General features: G+C 41.7%; 1 protein-coding gene and 1 non-coding gene across 2 annotated transcripts; both read right to left on the bottom strand.

Moving 5' to 3' along the window:
• Nucleotides 1-14,113: 14,113 nt before the first annotated feature.
• TRNAA-AGC (transfer RNA alanine (anticodon AGC)) lies at nt 14,114-14,189 on the bottom strand. The gene has a single exon. It is a non-coding gene; the product is annotated as a tRNA-Ala (tRNA).
• A 1,683-nt stretch (nt 14,190-15,872) lies between these two features.
• LOC136330194 (insulin growth factor-like family member 4) lies at nt 15,873-19,790 on the bottom strand. The gene is made up of 4 exons (XM_066266688.1): nt 19,739-19,790; nt 17,228-17,385; nt 16,135-16,377; nt 15,873-15,959 (listed from the first exon to the last, which is right to left on the bottom strand). The coding sequence occupies exons 1-4, from the start codon at nt 19,788-19,790 to the stop codon at nt 15,873-15,875; spliced, it is 540 nt and encodes a 179-aa protein (XP_066122785.1).
• Nucleotides 19,791-21,145: the final 1,355 nt, after the last annotated feature.

The raw sequence follows: 21,145 nt of genomic DNA, 5'->3' as shown, positions 1-21,145 counted from the left end.
AATTCATATTTTATTTTATTTTCCAATTATTGTGGTCCTTCAATATTACTGTGGAAAACAGTATGGAGTTTCCTCAAAATATTAAAAGTATAAAAACACTTGATCTGCTTCTGGGGCTTTATCTGAAGAAACCCAAAATACTAATTTGAAAAAAATATATGCCAGGAGAAGACAAGATGGTGCTGGAGTAGGCAGATGTATCAACATCCACCTCCAGAACCAAAGTGGATTACAAACTAATTTTAAGAACTATCATCTGGAAAAACCAACTTTGGACTAAACTAAGAGGACTCTTCAACCAAGGAACACTGAAGAAGCCACACTGAGACTGGTAAAAAAAAGTGGAAATGTGGAGAGGGCTGCCCAGCTCCCTGGAGTGAACAGCAGCCGGGAGAGACTCGTGCGGCGGGAAGTGAGTTTAGCAGAGAGGAGAGGGTCCTGAGTCCCAGGAACAAAGCCCCAGCCTGCAGCCCCAGAGCCTAGAAGAGGCGTATGGACAGTATTTAGCTGGAAACAAGTCAGGATACTGTTTGTGAGAAAGAGACTGATTTCTCAGATGCAGGATTCTTCTTAAAGGAACCATGCAGAACACCTCTCTCACAACCACTCACTCAGGGCTCTGGGGGATGGGGAGAGAGAAGAGTACTGGTGTAGCAGAAAGAGAGTGTAATCTAGGAGGCACAGGGAGAAACATTTTGGGAGACAGCCACCCTAAACCCCCGGGGATGAGTCACTCCCCATATCTGAAGTGAATATTTCCCCTGGAAACAGCAATACCAGCAAAGGGAAGCAGGACAACAGCCAAACAAGCTCTCCCACGGCACTCAGAGCAGAATCACTTAGAAGGAGGAAGCTTTCGGGACTGCAGTAGTGAATGTTAGGGTCTGAGCAGCAGCACCCCCACCCACACAGCTGAGGGCTCGCTGGAGGGTGGGCAGCAGTGGAAAACGGAAGCACATTTCTTTCGGCAAGGGCAGAAGCCGACTGGCCACCACTGAGGCCCAGGTGTGAGCTCAGTCTTGCCCAGCTGGGGAGGAGAGGGCATGCAAAAGTGGTCAAGCCCAGCTGCAGGCCTCCTGTAATCCAGCCTGCAGGGGAAGGGCAGGAACCCCAGAAGAGGTGGAGACCAGCCCTTGAGCAAGGGTGCAGGAGCACAGCCTTGCCCCACCTGGGAACCGAGGCTTTTGGCCCGAATTGGGAGCTGGCTCCTCCCACGGGGGTGGAGCCAAAAACCCAGAACAGGCAGAGTCCCGCTACTGAGCATGGGCACGCAGTCCCACCTGGCCTGTGGAGCCAAGGTTTGCAGCTGTCCCACAAGTGGGCTCCTCCTGCAAGGGCAGGGCGAAAGCCCAGAAACAGGCGGAGACCCGCAGCTGAGCAAAGGTGCTCGCCACTGCCCTCAGGGCCGAGCATAATACCACCCACGGGGGCGGGCAAAGGCCAAGGCCACCAAGGCTTGTACACCCGAGCACTTGATCACAGCTACTCCCATGAAGGAGAGGTGGAAACCACAGCAACAACCCCAGTGGGTAGGAACTGGCAACACCCATACCCAAACACCCTAGGCAGCAACAGCAGAGGGGATGGTGGGCCTGCAGACAGACCATACTTAGGGAACAGAGGCCACACCCAGTGGACTCCAGTGGCCAAAACCTTCCTTTACACAGAGAAAATGAGAAGACAGAGAAATGCAACACAAATGAATCAAGAGAAATCCCCAGAAAAGGACCTAAATGAATCAGATATAACCAAATTACCAGATGTAGAGTTTAAAATAATGATTGTTAGGATGCTCAAAGATATTAGAACAACAATAGATGGTCATTATGAACACCTAAATAAGGAGATAGCAAATATAAAAAAGGACATTGAAATAATAAAAAAGAATCAGTCAGAAATGACAAATACAATATCAGAAATGAAGAACACAATGGAAGGAATTAAAAGCAGAATGAATGAAGCTGAGAATCAAATCAGCGAGTTAGAGGACAAGATAAATAAAGGCACAGAAGCAGAGCAGAAAAAAGAAAAGAGACTCAAAAAGTCTGAGGAAACTCTAAGAGAGCTCTGTGACAACATGGAGAGAAATAACATCTGCATCATAGGGGTTCCTGAGGAAGAAGAGAAAGAACAAGGGATAGAGACTTTGTTCAAGCATATCATAGCTGAAAACTTCCCTCAATTAAGGCAGGAAAACATCTCACATGTTCAGGAAACACAGAGAACTCCATTAAAGAGAAACCCAAAGAAATCAACACCAAGACATATCATAATTAAAATACCAAAGCTAAATGATAAAGAGAAAATATTAAAAGCAGCTAGAGAAAAAAAGACTATCACCTACAAAGGAGCCCCCATAAGGATAACTTCTGAATTCTGCATAGAAACACTTGAGGTCAGAAAGGAATGGCAAGAAATATTCAAAGTAATGCAGAACAAGAGCCTACAACCAAGACTACTTTATCTAGCAAGGCTATCATTTAAAATTGAAGGAGAAATAAAAAGCTTTTCAGAAAAAAAAACTGAAGGAATTCACTACAACCAAACCAAGGCTGCAAGAAATGCTAAGGGGCCTGTTGTAAACAGATCAAAGGAGAAAAATAATATAGCAAAAGATGAATACATTTTTAAAGAATAAAATGGCAATAAACAATTACATATCAATAATAACCTTAAATGTAAATGGATTAAATGATCAGATCAAAAGACATAGGGTAGCTGCATGGATGAAAAAACAGGACCCATACATATGCTGTCTACAAGAGACACACCTTAAAATAAAAGATGCACATAGACTGAAGATAGAAGGATGGAAAAAATATTTCACGCAAATGGAAATGAAAAAAAAGCTGGGGTAGCAATACTTATATTAAACAAAATGGACTTTAAAACAAAGACTATATTTAGAGATAAAGAAGGTCACTACATAATGATAAAGAGAGCAATCCAACAGGAAGATATAACTATTATAAAATATCTACACACCTAATATAGGAGCAACTAAATATATAAAGCAGACTTTGATGGATTTAAAGGGCGAGATCAACAGCAATACTATAATAGTAGGGGATTTCAATACTCCACTAATATCACTAGATAATCCTCAAGAAAGAAAATTAACAAAGAAACAGCAGACTTAAAGGACATACTAGATCAACTGGATTTAATAAAGATCTTCAGAACCTTTCACCCTAAAACAGCAGAAAATACATTCTTTTCAAGTGGTCATGGTACATTCTCTAGAATAGACCACATGTTAGGGCACAAAAGCGGTCTCAACAAATTTAAGAAGATTGAAATCATATCGAGCACTTTCTCTGATCACAATGGCATGAAACTAGAAATCAACTACAACAGAAAAACTGAAAAATACTCAAACACTTGGAAACTAAATAGCATGTTATTAAATAACAAATGGGTAAACAATGAGATCAAAGAAGAAATTAAGCCCTGGCTGGTAGGCTCAGTGGTAGAGCATTGGTCTGGCATGCAGGAGTTCTGGGTTCGATTCCCAGCCAGGGCACACAAAAGAAGCACCCATCTGCTTCCCCACCCCTCCCTCTCTCCTTCCTCTCTGTCTCTCTCTTCCCTTCCCGCAGCCAAGGTTCCACTGGAGCAAAGTTTGCCCGGGCGCTGAGGATGGCTCTGTGGCCTCTGCCTCAGGCACTAGAATGGCTCTGGTAGCAACAGAGCGATGCCCCAGATGGGCAGAGCATCGCCCCCTGGTGAGCATGTCGGGTGGATCCCGGTTGAGCACATGTGGGAGTCTGTCTGACTATCTCCCCATTTCCAACTTCAGGAAAATACAAAAAAAAAAAAAAGAAATTAAAAAATTCCTAGAAATGAATGATAATGAGCACACATCAACTCAAAATTTATGGGACACAGCAAAAGCAGTCCTGAGAGGGAAGTTCATAGCATTACAGGCATAGCTCAAGAAGCTAGAAAAAGCTCAAATAAACAACTTGACCCTACATCTAAAAGAACTAGAAAAAGAACAGCAAGTAAAGCCCAGAACTAGTAGAAGGAAGGAAAGAATAAAGATCAGAGCAGATATAAATGACATAGAGGCTAAAGAAACAATACAGAGGATCAATGAAATCAGGAGCTGGTTCTTTGAAAAGGTAAACAAGATTGATGAACCTTTAACCAGACTCACCAAGAAAAAAAGAGAGAGGACTCAAATAAATAAAATTAGAAACGAGAGTGGAGAAATAACAACTGACACAACAGAAATACAAAATATTGTAAGAAAATACTATGAAGAACTGTATGCAAAAAAACTAGACAACCTAGATGAAATGGACAAATTCCTTGAAACATATAATCTTCCAAAAATTAATCTGGAAGAATCAGAAAACCTAAACAGACCAATTACAACAGATGAGATCAAAACAGTTATCAAAAAACTCCCAAAAAAGGAAGTCCTGGGCCTGATGGCTTCACAAGTGAATTCTACCAAATATTCAAAGAAGAATTAACTCCTATCCTTCTCAAGCTATTTCAAAAAATTCAAGAAGAAGGAAGACTTCCAAGCTCCTTTTATGAGGTGAGCATAATTATGATTCCAAAACCAGGCAAAGACAACATGAAGAAAGAAAATTATAGGCCAATATCCCTGATGAATTTAGATGCTAAAATCCTCAACAAAATATTAGCAAACCAGATCCAGCAATATATGAAAAAAATCATACGCCATGATCAAGTGGGATTTATTCTTGGGAGGCAAGGTTGGTACAATATTCGCAAATCAATCAATGTGATTCATCATATAAAGAAAAAGAAGGAGAAAAACCACATGATAATTTCAATAGATGCAGAAAAAGCACTTGATAAAATCCAGCATCCATTCATGATCAAAACTCTCAGCAAAGTGGGAATACAGGGAACATACCTCAACATGATAAAGGCCATCTATGACAAACCCACAGCCAACATCATACTCAATGGGCAAAAATTAAAAGCAATCCCCTTAACATGAGGAACAAGGCAGGGATGCCCCCTTTCACCACTCTTATTCAACATAGTTCTAGAAGTCCTAGTCACAGCAATCAGATAAGAAAAACAAATAAGCCTGACTAGGTGGTGGCACAGTGGATAGAGCGTCGGACTGGGACCCAGGTTCGAAATCCCGAGGTCACCAGCTTGAGCGTGGGCTCATCTGGCTTGAGCAAAAAGCTCGCCAGCTTGGACCCAAGGTCGCTGCCTCAAGCAAGGGATTACTTGGTCTGCTGATGGCCTGTGGTCAAGGCACATATGAGAAAGCAATCACAATGAAAAACTGATGATTGATGCTTCTCATCTCTCTCCGTTCCTGTCTGTCTGTCCCTATCTATCCCTCTCTCTGACTCTCTCTCTGTCCTTATAAAAATAAATTAATTAATTAAAAAATATTTTAAAAAAAGAAATAAAGGCATCCAAATTGGAAAAGAAGAAGTAAAACTATAATTATTTGCAGATGATATGATATTGTATATAGAAAACCTTAAAGTCACAGTAAAAAAAACTACTAGACCTGATAAATGAATTCAGCAAGGTGGCAGGATATAAAATTAATACTAGGAAATCAAAGGCATTTTTATACACTAACAATGAACTGTCAGAAAGAGAAATTAAGGAATCAATCCCCTTTACCATTGCAACCAAAAAAATAAAGTATCTAGGAATAAATTTAACCAGGGAGATTAAAGACTTGTACATGGAAAATTATAAAACATTGATAAAAGAAATCAGGGAAGATACAAACAATTGGAAGCATATACTGTGCTCATGGTTAGGAAGAATAAACATCATTAAAATGTCTATATTACCAAAGCAATTTATAAATTCAATGCAATACCAATTAAAATACCAATGACTTACTTCAAAGATATAGAACACATATTCCAAAAATTTATATGGAATCAAAAGAGAACATGAATAGCCTCAGCAATCTTGAAAAGGAAGAATAAAGTGGGAGGTATCACACTTCCAGATATCAAGTCATAAGGTCATTGTACTCAAAACAGCCTGGTACTGGCATAAGAACAGGCATATAGATCAATGGAACAGAACTGAGAACCCAGAAATAAACCCACACTTTTTTGGAGAACTGATATTTGACAAAGGAGGTAAGAGCATACATTAGAGTAAAGACAGCCTCTTCAACAAATGGTGTTGGGAAAATTGGACAGCTACCTGCAAAAAAATGAAACTAGACTACCAACTTACACCATTCACAAAAATCAACTCAAAATGGATAAAAGACTTAAATGTAAACCATAAAACCATAAGCATCTTAGAAGAAAACATAGGCAGTAAGCTCTCAGACATCTCTCGCAGCAATATGTTTGCCAGTTTGTCTCCACAGGCAAGTGAAATAAAAGACAGGATAAACAAATGGGACTTTATCAAACTAAAAAGCTTCTGCACAACTAAAGACAATAAGAACATAATAAAAAGACAAACTACACAATGGGAGAATATATTTGACAATGCATCTGATAAGGGGTTAATAACCAAAATTTATAAAGAACTTGTAAAACTTAATACCAGGAAGACAAACAATCCAATCCAAAAATGGGCAAAAGAAATGAATAGACACTTCTCCAAAGAGGACATACAGATGGCCAATAGGCATATGAAAAAATGCTCAACATCACTAATCATTAGAGAAATGCAAATTAAAACCACAGTGAGATATCACCTCACACCAGTCAGAATGACGCTCATCAACAAAACAACACAGAATAAGTGCTGGCGCTGATGTGGAGAAAAGGGAATCCTCCAGCACTGCTGGTGGGAATGCAGACTGGTGCAGCCACTGTGGAAAACAGTATGGAGATTCCTCAAGATATTAAAAAGAGAACTGCCTTTTGACCCAGCTATACCACTGTTATATATATACCCCAAGAACACCATAGCACTATTTGAAAAGAAGAAATGCACCCCCATGTTTATGGCAGCATTGTTCACAATAGCAAAGATCTGGAAAAAGCCCAAGTGTCCGTCAGTGGACGAGTGGATTAAAAAGCTTTGGTACATACATACTATGGAATACTACTCAGCCATAAGAAATGATGACATCAGATCATTTACAACAACATGGATGGACCTTGATAACATTATACTGAGCGAAATAAGGAAATCAGAAAAAAACTAAAAACTATATGATTCCGTACATAGGTGGGACATAAAAATGAGACTCAGAGACATGGACAAGAGTGTGGGGGTTACAGGGTGGGGGGGGAGGAGATAAAGGGGGTTGGAGTAAGGGAGGGGCACAAAGAAAACCAGTTAGAAGGTGACAGAAGACAGTTGGACTTTGGGTGATGTGATGGGAATGCAGCATAATCAAATGTCAAAATAACCTAGAGATGTTTTCTCTGAACATATGTACCCTGATTTATCAATGTCACCTCATTAAAATTAATTAAAAAAAAGAATTTGTCTCACGGCTAATTCAGGCAGTTAGAAGAATAGTATAAGGATGCTAATTCTGCTTCTCAGGCCACATCCTACAAAAGGGGCCCCAAGAAAATTGGTGATTTGGCTCCTCTGATTTTGCCAATTGGATTAAAAAAAAATAGGTCAGGAACACCCTGAAATGGAACTAACAATACAAGGGCATAAATTTAAAGGACTTTTAGATACTGGAGCTGATGTATCTGTTATTGCTAAGCTACATTGGCCTTCTTCCTGGCCCACTTATGCAGCAACCACAGAATTACAAGGTATAGGGCAGAGTAAATTCCCTCAACAAAGTTCTAATTTTTTACATTGGGAATATTAAGAAGGTCATTCTGGATTTTTTCAGCCTTATGTGCTCCCTGGATGGCCAGTTAATTTGTGAGGTAGAGATGTTTTGAAAAATATGGGAGCATTGCTTGTCAGTCCTAATGGTCTAGTCTGTACTCAGATGCTTGATCGGGGATTTTTGCCCACTAAGGGACTAGGGAAAGAACAGCGAGGAATTCTCATCCCCATAGAAGTGGCATCCAATACCAGAAGGTGTAGATTAGGATAGCAAAATTTAGCATAGGGGCCTTGGTAGCTCCTGCCACCCCAATAATGCCTGTGCAGACCCAATTACTTGGAAATCAGATAATCCTGTATGGGTAGACCAATGGTCCCTTTCTCAGGAGAAACTTAGGGCAGCTGCTCAATTGGTACAAGAGCAGCTACAGTTTGGGCACATTGAACCATCTAACAGCCCATGGAATACACTTCCATATTTTGATCTTGTCGCCTCCTGGATCATCAAGGGGCATAGGCAACCCTTACAGCTTATAGGTTTTGAGCCTCAAAATTATTGTTATTCCTTTTTTCAAAGGATTAACAACAATGGCTCTGGGAAACTTCCATTAAATGGCAAATCGCTTTTGCAAATCAATGGGCAACTTTATACTGAAACAGTCAACTTAAAATCAGCTCAAAGACTAGAATTATATGCCATTATAATGGCTTTTCAGCATTTGCCATATTCCTCCTTTAATCTATATACAGACAGCAAATATTTACTTATGGTTGTTTTCACTATAAAGACTGCTGTTTTAGGGACAACTGCTGATGAACTATTTCAGCAGTTCCTCCTTCTTCAAAGACTTGTATGTCAACATAGAGCTCCATGTTTTATAGGACATACTTGAGCTCACTCCATGCTCCCTGGAGCTTTAGCACAAGGGAATTCCCTTGTCAATCAAGTTACCCAAAAGAAAATTATTTGGAGCAACCATGACAGATTGAGCAATTCAGTCTCATACTATTCATCACCAGAATGTTGCATCCCTGTTTAAACAGTTTCAACTTTTTTGGGAAGCAGCATGGCAGATAGGTAAATCCTGTCCAAGGGGTCCTATACTACAATCTGTCCCTTCATTTGAAGTTAACCCTCAAGGACTCCTACCAGGACAACTTTGGCAAATGGATGTTACTCATATACCTTCATTTGGTAAACTTCTATGTCCATGTTACAGTGGATATCTATTCTGGATTTATAGTAGCCTCTGTCAGAACAGGAGAGGCTGCTAAGCATGTTATAGCTCATTGTCTGTATGCATTTTTCTATTATTGGATTTCCTAAACTGGTTAAACTGACAATGCTCCTGCATATGTAGCAAAAGCATTTACTGTATTTTGTCAAACCTTTCGAATTATGGCTATTTCTTACAATCTTTAAAGTCAAGGTATTATTATTATTATTATTATTATTTTTTCATTTTTCTGAAGCTGGAAACAGGGAGAGACAGTCAGACAGACTCCCGCATGCGCCCGACCGGGATCCACCCGGCACGCCCACCAGGGGCGATGCTCTGCCCACCAGGGGGTGATGCTCTGCCCATCCTGGGTGTAGCCATGTTGCGACCAGAGCTACTCTAGTGCCTGAGGCAGAGGCCACAGAGCCATCCCCAGCGCCCGGGCCATCTTTGCTCCAATGGAGCCTTGGCTGCGGGAGGGGAAGAGAGAGACAGAGAGGAAAGCGCGGTGGAGGGGTGGAGAAGCAAATGGACGCTTCTCCTGTGTGCCCTGGCCGGGAATCGAACCTGGGTCCTCCGCACGCTAGGCCGACGCTCTACCGCTGAGCCAACCGGCCAAGGCAAAGTCAAGGTATTATTAAAGTGTACCCAGCAAATATTTTAAGTTCAATTTAAAAAAAATTTAAAAGGGGGGAGTCATATCCTGGAATTCCTATGGGTCTACCATATCATGCTTTTTTACTTAAAAAATTTTAAATTTCTTTTGAATGCTGATGAACAGGAGATGCCAAATCTTTTTCTCCTGCAAACTTCTACCTTCTTTTATTTGATCCAGCTGATAACACTGTTTTGTCTTTTTCCAAATAGCTCCAGATATACAGAAAAGGTTTATATAGGCAGATGGGGATCCTCAAACCCCTCAGCAAGATCTTCTGAGCATGGCTTTTAAGGTACCAAGAGACAGAAAAAGCCCAATAGAGATCAGGTGAACTACCAGCTTTTAGGATACACCCTTAAAGGCTCCAATGCCCTAAAGGGGTCTCATAGAATTCCATCTGGGTCCTGCTTCAATAGTGAATAGGAAGGTCATTGAGCTAAAGCCTGCCAGGCTTACATGCCTCTGCTGTGAGGAAAAAGGGACACTGGAAGGTAGGCTTCCCTCTTGCTCCTCTAAGGGAGGGTTCAATCTCTTTCAGCCCTACTCCAGCCACCTATGACCTAACCTTGCCCAGAATGCTGGGGTTTGCCATTGAAGGCTGAAGGTGCCCAGGGCCGTCGGCCCCATCTACGACACTGTGGATGAGCCTAGGGTATTTCTTCCAAGAAGCAGGTAAACTGATCTCATTTGCACAAGGGCCACTTAACTATGTCTTACCTGAATAGTCAGTTTTTTTTATTCTTCCCTTGAAGATCTCTGTTGTGGGTGTTTATAGTCCTATTTTCTGCTGCTTTGTTTAATATATAGTGTTTCCTTTATTCCTCCTACCTCAATGTCCCACTCATATTTCAGGCTGGGACCTATTCCTAATTTAGAGCTCTCTTTCCCCCTTTTGCCAACTTCTATTATGAATTTACCTTTGCCACCCAGCTTAGTGTATCCCAAGGTTCTCTTTACCACGCCACAATTGCAGAGCTCCAGAGAAAAGCAACCTGATCTCATCTCTCCAGGCAGAGGAGAACAGAAGCTCCATCTCCACACATGCTGCAGATAGCTTTTCAAGTCTACCTGAATCATTACCAGCTAAAAGCAGCGGTCATTGGGACTTGGATGTGAGCTGCAAAGTATAGAATTGTGACAATAATTCCAGTGCCATGCAGACTTTTCCTGGATGTGGACTTTTCCTGGACTCCTGCTCCTTGTGACAGCTTCTAATGGACTGAACTGGGGTTGGGTTGCATTTGCAGGAATTTGGAATGGTGTTGGTGCCAACTTGGACTTGGTGAACATGTTAAGGACACTACTCTTTTATGGATTCTTGCTGTATTGGCCAAGAGTTTGCTTAAGGGCTTTAATCACTGTAAAAAAAAATAGAAGACTGGATAAAGAAGATGTGGCACATATACACTATGGTATACTACTCAGCCATAAGAAATGATGACATCGGATCATTTACAACAAAATGGTGGGATCTTAATAACATTATACGGAATGAAATAAGTAAATCAGAAAAAACCAAGAACTGCATGATTCTATACATTGGTGGGACATAAAAACGAGACTAAGAGACATGGACAAGAGTGTGGTGGTTACGGGGGGGGGGGAGAAAGGAGGGAGAGGGGGAGGGGAGGGGGAGGGGGCGCAAAGAAAACTAGATAGAAGGTGATGTAGGACAATCTGACTTTGGGTGATGGGTATGCAACATAATTGAATGACAAGATAACCTGGACATGTTTTCTTTGTATATATGTACCCTGATTTATTAATGTCACCCCATTAAAATAAAAAAAATTAAAAAATTAAAATTTTTTTAAATAAAAATTAAAAAAATATATGCACTCCTATGTTCATTGCAGGATTAAATAGAAGCAACCTAAGTGCCCATCAATAGAGGATTGGATAAAGAAGACATAGTACATATATCCAAGGCAATTTTACTTGGCTATAGAAAAGAATGACATCTTACCATTTGCTATAGCATGGATGAACTTAGAGGGTATTATGCTCAGTGAAATAAGTCAGACACAGAGACAGAAATATCCAGAATATTTTTCAACTTAAAAACACCCTAATTTGAGGAATCCAATGAACAATGTGAACTGAGGAACGGAATTGAGACAGAGGAGGGATCAAAGGGACCAGAGGAAAAGAGGACAGAGGGAAAGGGGATGATAGGATGGGATAAACCTGAAGGGAAGGGGGAACGTTATCCAGAGGGGGGCAAGGGAGATGTTGAGGGGAATAGGGGGGAGGGGGGAGGCATTCAGGGTAACACTAGAATCTATGTAAACACCATAAGTTAAAAGCAATAATAAAAACAAAACAAAACAAAACAAAAAAACACCCTAGAAATAAGCCAGTACAATTTCAGCACTTATGTGCTTTCTGTTTTCAGTTTATAGAAATTTTAAGGGTTAAGAAAATTATGGATAAAGAGGCAGTTCAGCTGGCCTTGGTGATGGGTTATATGTATGTGTTTGAACTTTTATATATGAATATATGTATGAATATTTTTATTTATCATCAATTAACTAACATTAAACTCATGAGACACTTAACTAAGAATTATCTACAGAAAACTTCTCTAGGATGCACTCTTGCATTAAGCTACAGGTACTAAATAAACTTTTAAATTTCTTTTGGAGCAAGGTAGAATTCAAATTTAAAAAACATTAAAAACTATTTCCTCCATGAAGTCTTTAAATTCTCACCTGTACAAGCATGCTAATTAACGTGTAATCTTATTAAGAGTTGGGATACACTATCTGCATGTTGCATTGTGTGTTCATCCCCCCCTCAAGTCTCCCTCCATCACCATTCATCCCCTTTACCTGCTTCTACCTTCCCCACCTTTCCTCCCCTCTAGTAATCACCATGCTGTTTGTGTTCATAAGTTATTTTTTCTTAATCCCTTCACCTTTTTCACCCAGCCCCCAATCCCTTCCCCTCTGACAGCTGTCAGTCTGTGCTCTGTATCTATAAGTATGTTTCTATTTTGTTTGTTAGTTTACTTTGTTGGTAAGATTTCACATATAAGTGAAGGCATAGGTAATTTTATTAACCAGTGTCACTCCAATAGCTTCAATAAAAAACACTGGGATACATACATATATGCAAAAATTGTTTGGAGTCTAGAGGGAGAAAGAAGTAGAATTAAAGCTTCTACTACTTTCTCTGGTTAAGGCAAGGCTATCTAAAAACAATTAATAAGTATACCACTATTTATCTAGCCATGTTAGATACAATGAAGTATTTAAGGATATGTAAAAATGGTTATCAAATGTAAAAAAAGTATGTGAAAAATGGAGATTAACTACAGATTTTGTACAAGGTTGGGACAGTATGATGGTCTTCAAAATGGAAAAATGAGTTATATTTATTAAAAACCTTCTGTTATAAGATTGCTGACCAGCCAATATATCTTTTTTTTTTAAGTGAGAGGAGAGGAGATAGACAGACTACTACATGCGCCTCGACTGGGATCCCCTGGTAACCCCTGTCTGAGGCCGATGCTCGAATCAACCAAGCTATCCTCAGCACTCAGGACTGACGCTTGAACCAACTGAGCCACTGGCTGCAGGAGCAGAAGAGGGAGAGAAGGGGAAGAGGGAGGGGAAGAGAAGCAGATGGTCGCTTCTCAGTGTGCCCTGATGGGAGTTGAACCTGGGATGCCTACATGCCTGGCTGACACTCTATCCAGTGAACCAACCAGCCAGGGCTGCAAATATCTTTAAAAATTTTTAAAAACTTTATTGATTTTAGAGGGAGGAGAGAGAAACATCAATTTGTTGTTCCACTTATCGATGCATTCACTGTTTTATCTTTTCTAAAGATTTTATTTTTGATTTTACAGAGGGAGATGAAGTAGGGAGCAAGAAGTATCAATTCATAGTTGCTTTATTTTAGTTGTTTGTTACAATTTCTTTTACGGTTCGGACTCACAAGGAATAAGGCACGTCAGATGAAAGTACATAGTACGAGCAGAGGGCTGAAACTCATAGGCGGAATCAGCCCCGAGAAACTGCGCCACTGCATATTTGTTGAGTTCCAGAAAGCAAAAGCTCAGCAGATAAAACCAGAAAGCTCAAAAGCCTTTTTCCCAACCATACCACCCCCAATCCTGCATGTCTACTGATTCCTTCATGATCAAGGACACAAGAAGAGTCAGAGTCTCAGAGTTTTTTTTTTTTTTTTTTTGCATTTTTCTGAAGCTGGAAACAGGGAGAGACAGTCTGACAGACTCCCGCATGCGCCCGACCGGGATCCACCCGGCACGCCCACCAGGGGGCGACGCTCTGCCCACCAGGGGGCGATGCTCTGCCCATCCTGGGCGTCGCCATGTTGCGACCAGAGCCACTCTAGTGCCTGGGGCAGAGGCCACAGAGCCATCCCCAGCGCCCGGGCCATCTTTGCTCCAATGGAGCCTTGGCTGCGGGAGGGGAAGAGAGAGACAGAGGAAGGCGGCGGAGGGGTGGAGAAGCAAATGGGCGCGTCTCCTATGTGCCCTGGCCGGGAATCGAACCCGGGTCTTCCGCACGCTAGGCCGACGCTCTACCGCTGAGCCAACCGGCCAGGGCTCAGAGTTTATCAATCATAAAGGATGTCTGGTTCTTGAAGGAATTCTTCAAAGAAGAATTCTGCATACTTGCATTCAAGTAACCCCAGCCCAGTCTCGTTATGGTTAACACACTCTGAGATCTCTTGTCTCCAAATAACCCCTGCTCTGAAGTTAACTATCATTCATATTTGTCTAGGGTCTTTCCCTTCAGTTGTTCATTGATTGCTTGTTGCTTCTCGTATATACCTTGACCAGGCAAGCCCAGGGTCTTGATCTGACAACCTTAGCATTCCAGGTCGATGCTTTATCCTCTGCACCACCACAGGCTAGGCAGCATTTACTGTTTTTTTTTTGTTTTGTTTTTTGTATTTTTCTGAAGTTGGAAATGGGGAGGCAGTCAGACAGACTCCTGCATGTGCCCAACTGGGATCCACCCGGCATGCCCACCAGGGGGTGATACTCTGCCCATCTGGGGCATTGCTCTGTTGTGACCAGAGCCATTCTAGCACCTGAGGCAGAGGCCATGGAGTCATCCTCAGCACCCGGGCCAACTTTGCTCCAATGGGAGAGGAAGAGAGAGACAGAGAGGAAGGAGAGGGGGAGGGGTGGAGAAGCAGATGGGTGCTTCTCCTGTGTGCCCTGGCTGAGAATTGAACCTGGGATTTTTATACATCTAAGGTGACCAACTTTTTTACAATGAAAAGGAGGACAAAAATATATGGAAGAAAATAATATCTTAAATAAAAGAAACATTGTATTCATTGCAACAATAATATACTATAATATGATAAATGCATAATAAAAACTTGTGATATTTTATATTATAATTATGCTTACATGCCTATTAATTTTTAATAATAATTGTAAGAAAAAAATACCCATTTAGATACAAATACGTCACATCACACACAATGGATCAACTCTGTATTGATCGAATATGGACATTTACAGATTAGTCTTCCAATATCAAAAAGGAGGACATGTAGGAGGACACTTTTTGAGGGAGGATGTAATTTACAAAAAAAGGACTGTCCTCCCTAAAGGAGGACGATTGGTCACCTTAATATATCAGGCTGACGCTCTAGCACTGAGCCACGCGGCCAGGGCTTGATTGATTCTTGTATGTGCCCAGACTGGAAATCAAACCACCAACTTTGATACATCGGGATGATGCTCCATCCAGCTGATCTATGAGGCCAGGGCCAAATATCACTTTTTTTTTTTTTGTAGAGAGAGAGAAGGGAGAGAGATGAGAAGCATCAACTCATAGTTGTGGCACTTGGGTGTTCACTGATTGCTTCTCATACGTACCTTGACCCAGGAGCTTCAGCTGAGCCAGTGACCCCTTGCTCAAAACAGTGACCTTGGGTTCAAGCCAGTGACCCTGAGCTTTAAGCCAGCGACCATAGGATCAAGCCGGATGATCCTGCACTCAATCTGGTGACCTTGCGGTTTTGACCCTGGGTCCACCACTAATCAAGCATGCATATATATAATTTTATATAGAGAAGATGGGGTTGGGAGAGAGGAGGGAGTGATCAGTATAGTGTTTCACTTTAATTTTTCATTACTTGCCTGTTGTTATCGTATGTACTTTCACTGGGCCAGCCCAGAGATTCAAACCGGTGACCTCAGCGTTACAGGTCAATGCTCTATCCGCTGTGCCACCACAGGTCAGGCACAACTTTCCCCCTCCCAAATATCACAATTTTGAGTGTCCTGTGTCTGTCTTGCCCAGAATGGTCCAAAAAAATTCAGTTCTGTTAAAGGGTTTGCCGAGCAGGTGTTCCTAGAGAGAGAGAGAGAGAGAGAGAGAGAAAGAAGGAGAGAAAACAGATCACATGTTTATCCAGAGATGGGGTGATGGGGTGATGAGGAACCGAGCAGAGATTGCATATCTGGGTACAACACAGACAATGGAACTCTACCCCCTGCCCCACCTCCAGCCAGAACGGGACTCTTACCTGGGCACAGATCCTGGTGAGGGGGCCAGACAAGCAGGTGGACTTCGTGCCTGGGACCTTAAACCTCACCACGGCCTGCCTCTGAGAGCCCACGGACTCAAGGCAGCAGTGCTGGAAGCAGGGCCAGAAGGGGCAGCTGGGGCCACAGAGGCGGATCTGGTCCAAGGCCAGGATGGTCCCCTCATCACAGCACTGCTCCAAGGGATTGTAGATCTGGTCTCCACACCTGGGTGGTTTTTTTAACTTTTTATTTATTGGTTTTAGTGAGAGAGGAAGGGGGGAGAGAGAGACAGGAACATTGATCTGTTCCTATATGAGCCCTGACTGGGGATTGAAGCAGCAACCTCTGTGCTTTGGGATGATGCTCTAACCAACTGAGTTATTAGGCCAGAGCTAATAATATTTTTTAAAATATATAAAGCAAAACAACTACAATACCAAAAACAATTTTGAAAAGAAAATATGTTGAAGGACTTGCTACCTAATTTTTAATAATTACGATAAAGTAATGAGGACAGTGTACCATTGGCAAATGAACAGACATAGATCAGGAGAACAATCCAGGCTAGAAATAGACCCACACAAATATGGTCATCTGATTTTGGACAATGATGCAAAAGCAATTCAATGGGGGAAATAGTAGATTCAGAATTAAGTATCTCCCAAGGGGAAAGAGAGTCTACAACTATACCTCACATTTTATATAAATTTAACTCAAAATGGATATAAATTTAAAATCTAAAACTGTAAGTCTTCTAGAAGGAAGCAATGGATAAAATATTAGTGGCCTGGTGACAAGACATCAGAAAGACAACCCATAATGGAAAACATTGATAAATTGCACTCTGTCAAAATTTAAAACTTTTGGGGAAAATATTTGCACATCATATATCTTATATAAAACTTGTATCATGAGTGTGCAAGTGTATGAAAAGTAGATAACCAGGATGTGCAAGAACACGAGAAGCTTCTCAAAATATATAGTAAGAAAACAAAGAATGAGAACAGACAGTAAAGGATGAGCAGCACTTTACAAAGAGGATGTACAGACAGCAAACACATGAAATGCTCAAAATCATTAGCCTTTAGTTACCTGCAAACTAAGACCAAAGTGTGGGAGGAAAGCCAAAGCACTGAATGATTTTCTCTTCCCATCCTGAGCAAGTGAAGTCAAGGCCAAGCACCCGTGACTGAAAGCAGTCATGTCCAGGGAAGGCCCAAGGGCATGGTGTTTAGTCCAATCGGAGCTTTCTGCAGGTCAGGAATCAGACAACAGATGGTGTTACGCCTCAGAAAGGGGAAGATCAATCCAATCAGTTTTGCCAAACTAAATAATAAAACTGTACACTGTATTCTGCTGGTTAGTTTCTTACACAAGATGACATATTTCTGCCTAATAAATTGGATAACTGATCTCTCCAAGGCACCTCAATCCTGGAGAGATTGGGGTCCTCCACTGGCGGTATTGTTGTTGCTGCCTCATTCCTTTGTGGCTCCTCTTCATGAGACCCTGAACGTTAACAGCACACAAGGAAATACTACCTCACATCTATTAGAATGCTTAAAATTAGCAAAATATGGACAATACTAAATGTTGACAAAGATGTCGAGAAACTGTGTTCTGGAAAACAGTTCAGCAGTCTCTTATAAAATTAAAGATTCATTTACCATATGACTCAGCACTCACACTTTTGGGCATTTATCCCAGAAAAACAAAGCCTATGGTTCACATAAAAACTGCATGAATATTTATAGCTGTTTTATTTGTAATAGCCCTAAACATGAAACAACCCAAATGTCCATCAACAAGTGAGTTGATAGACAAGGGAAAAGAATATACAATAAAGTAAATACAGTCTCTTTAATAAATGGTATTGGAGTCTGACCTGTGGTGGTGCAGTGGATAAGGCATTGACCTGGAATGCTGAAGTCACTGGTTTGAATCCCTGGGTTTGCCTGGTCAAGGTACATATGGGAGTTTATGCTTCCTGCTCCCCCTTCTCTCTCTCTCTCTTTCTCTTCTCTCTCTAAAAATGAATTAATAAAAAAATCTAAAAATATGTTTAATAAATGATGTTGGAAAAATTGGACAGTTACATGCAAAAAAAACCCAAAAAAACTATACCACTAACTTACACCATTCACAAAAAATAAACTCAAAATGGATAAAACATCTAAATGTGAGTTGCAAAACCATAATATTCCTAGAAGAAAAGATTGGAAGTAGACTCTCAGACATCTCTCATAGAAATAGTTTTGCCAATATATTTCCTCAGGTAAGTGTAATAAAAGACAAAATAAAGAAATGGGACTACATCGAACTAAAAGCTTTTTGCACGACAAAAGACACCATTAACAAAATAAAAAAGACAATTCACTGTATGCAAGAACATATTCACCAAGATGTCTGATAAGTGGTTAATAACCAAAATTTATAAGGAACTTATAAAAGTTAACACCAGGGAGACAAACAATCCAATTAAAATATAGGCAAAGGACCTAAAATAGACACTTCTCCAAAGAAGACATAGAGATGGCCTATAGGCAGATGGAAATATGCTCAATGTCACTAACCGTTAGAGAAATGCAAATTAAAACCACAATAAGATATCACCTCACACCTGCCAGAATAGATCTCATTAAAAAATTAATAAACAACAAGTGCTGGTCAAGTGTGGAAAAAGGGAACTCTCCTGCACTGCTGGTGGGAATGCAGATTGGTGCAGCCACTGTGGAAAATAGTATGGAGATTCCTCAAAACATTAAAAATGAAACTGCCTTATTACCCACCTATCCCTCTTCTAGGAATATATTCTAAGAATCCAAAAATACTAATTCAAAAGAAGATATGCACTGCCATGTTTATCACAGCATTATTTATAGTAGTGAAGATCTGGAAACAGCCCAAGTGTCCCTCAGTGGACGAGTGGGTAAAAAAGGCGGTGGTACGTATACACAATGGAATACTACATGTTCATGAAAAAGAAGGAAATCTTACCTTTTCAACAGCATGGATAGACCTGGAGATTATTATGCTAAATGAAATAACTCAGCTAGAGATGACAAATACCATATGATCTTAGTTATATGTGGAATCTGATGAACACAATAAACTGAGAACAAAATATAAAGAGAAGCAGGGTCACAGGGAACAGATGGAGAGCTGTCAGAGGGAAAGAGGAAGAAGGGATGGGATCAAATAAGGTGAAGGGGTTAGCCTGAAAACACGTATACATAACACATACATGCAGACAACAAGGCAGCAATAGACAGAGAAAGGGGGAGCAAAGGTAGGTGGAGGCTAGCATGGAGGGAGAAATAGGGCTGGGAAGATATGTTGCATGGGCAAGGGAGCCCGATGAGGGCTGTACATGGTGTTATATTGAGTGGGACATTTGAAACCCTGTAAACACAATGAACTATAAAATAAAGGAAAAAAGTGTTGAAATGTACAAGCATATGAAAATTTGAGGTTTGTCAGGAGTCCCAGCTGGAGGATGGTGCATCTTATGGCAGCTATTCCTCTGACTGGATTGTGTCTTGTGCTTGTTTGAAACTGGTGAGCATTATGTCTCATCTTTCTTACACCTCCCCAAGGGGTTACCCCTGCATGGATCCCACTGGTGCATCTGTTGGTACCTGTAAGGTATTTTCATCGTTGAAGAGGAAGGAAAGGCATATTTATCAAGAGTGGATAAGCAAAAGCTTTATGTAGTACAGTGCTTCTCGGACGAGGTTCTCTGGTCTGTGAGACAGGGCCAGAGAAGTCGCGCTGCCTCCCCTGTTTGGGGGTAATTTATAGTGTCGTTAGGGTGGTCGAGTTGATATGACATGGTGAAATTTCATTGGCTGACAGACAGTCGTTCTTTTTCAAAGGACTCCTGGGAAGTTTCTTTTGGCGTGCATGGATGTGGGGGGTTCTAGCCAATGTTCCCTGTCCTGGTTCCCCATGTGATCTTCCCCCATTGCCAACTGACCTCACATTCTGACCTTTTATGTTAGATAGGGCACCACTATTCATCTGGCTACTTCCTGCTGGTTAGGGGCATCACGGGAAAGGGAGGTTGGAAGGTGGTGGCTCTGAGGGGAGTCATGTATAAGAGGGTAGGAACATCTGGTTGACTGTGACTCGAGAAACTTCGTGGATGCGGCCCTGTAAGAATTTAAAAAAGAGGAGCAAATATGAGTAATATGCTGATAATTAGAAGAGGATTTAGGATAGGGGCAGCCCAGGTGAGGATGGTGGCTGCCACCAGGAGTTAAGCAGGTTGTAGGAAGAGAGATCCTTGTGCAGTTTCTCTTGTAGATGGTTGAGGGCATTGATGTATTCTTCTATCATGCCAGTTTCATTGAAGAGCATTGCTCCCTGCTTTAACTCTCTCTGGTGGCAGGTTCCTGGTGGGAGGGATAGGAGCAATAGGGGGATCTGCTGGGCCCAACCTTTTGGTGAGCCGGAGACAGGTAGGGCACAGTGGTTCCGATTGCCAGCAGTCCTGTATGGGGGCAAGCTCGAGGTGAGAGACATGATGCCAAGGTGTTTTCCCTAGGAGCTTGGCTGTAGTAGGAGTAGTCAATATTACCGTATGGGGTCCTGTCCACTCCCATAACCGAGATCTGTGAGGGAACTAGAGGTCCAGAGTGTGATGGCAAAACAGAGAAGGTAGTCCCATGTCTACAAGAGATGAGATGGACTTACCCGCTATCTGCAGTATTACCTGGGGCTCGGCGAGGGTGATGAGGGTCTTTGAGTCCGGGCCGCATCAGTTGTCCATGAGGCTTAGGAGTTCGAGTGATGGGCCTGCCTGGCTGGCTTGGCCTCCCATTTAGGTGGCTTGTCCTCCACGTACAGGTGCGAGGAAAAGCCTGTTGCCCAAAAGGGGCAATCGCTCTTCCAGTGACTGGGCTGCTTGCAGTCAGGGTGGGGTTTAGTGGGCAGCCACGGGCAGGGGCACTGCCGGGACCAGTGACCCTCCTTGCCACACTTAAAGCAAGATCCTGGTGGGGTTCCTCT

Source organism: Saccopteryx bilineata, chromosome 3 (genome assembly GCF_036850765.1).
Source record: "Saccopteryx bilineata isolate mSacBil1 chromosome 3, mSacBil1_pri_phased_curated, whole genome shotgun sequence".
Classification (NCBI taxonomy): domain Eukaryota; kingdom Metazoa; phylum Chordata; class Mammalia; order Chiroptera; family Emballonuridae; genus Saccopteryx; species Saccopteryx bilineata.
Note: the sequence above shows the minus strand (reverse complement) of the source record. Positions and strands in the feature narration are given on the sequence as shown.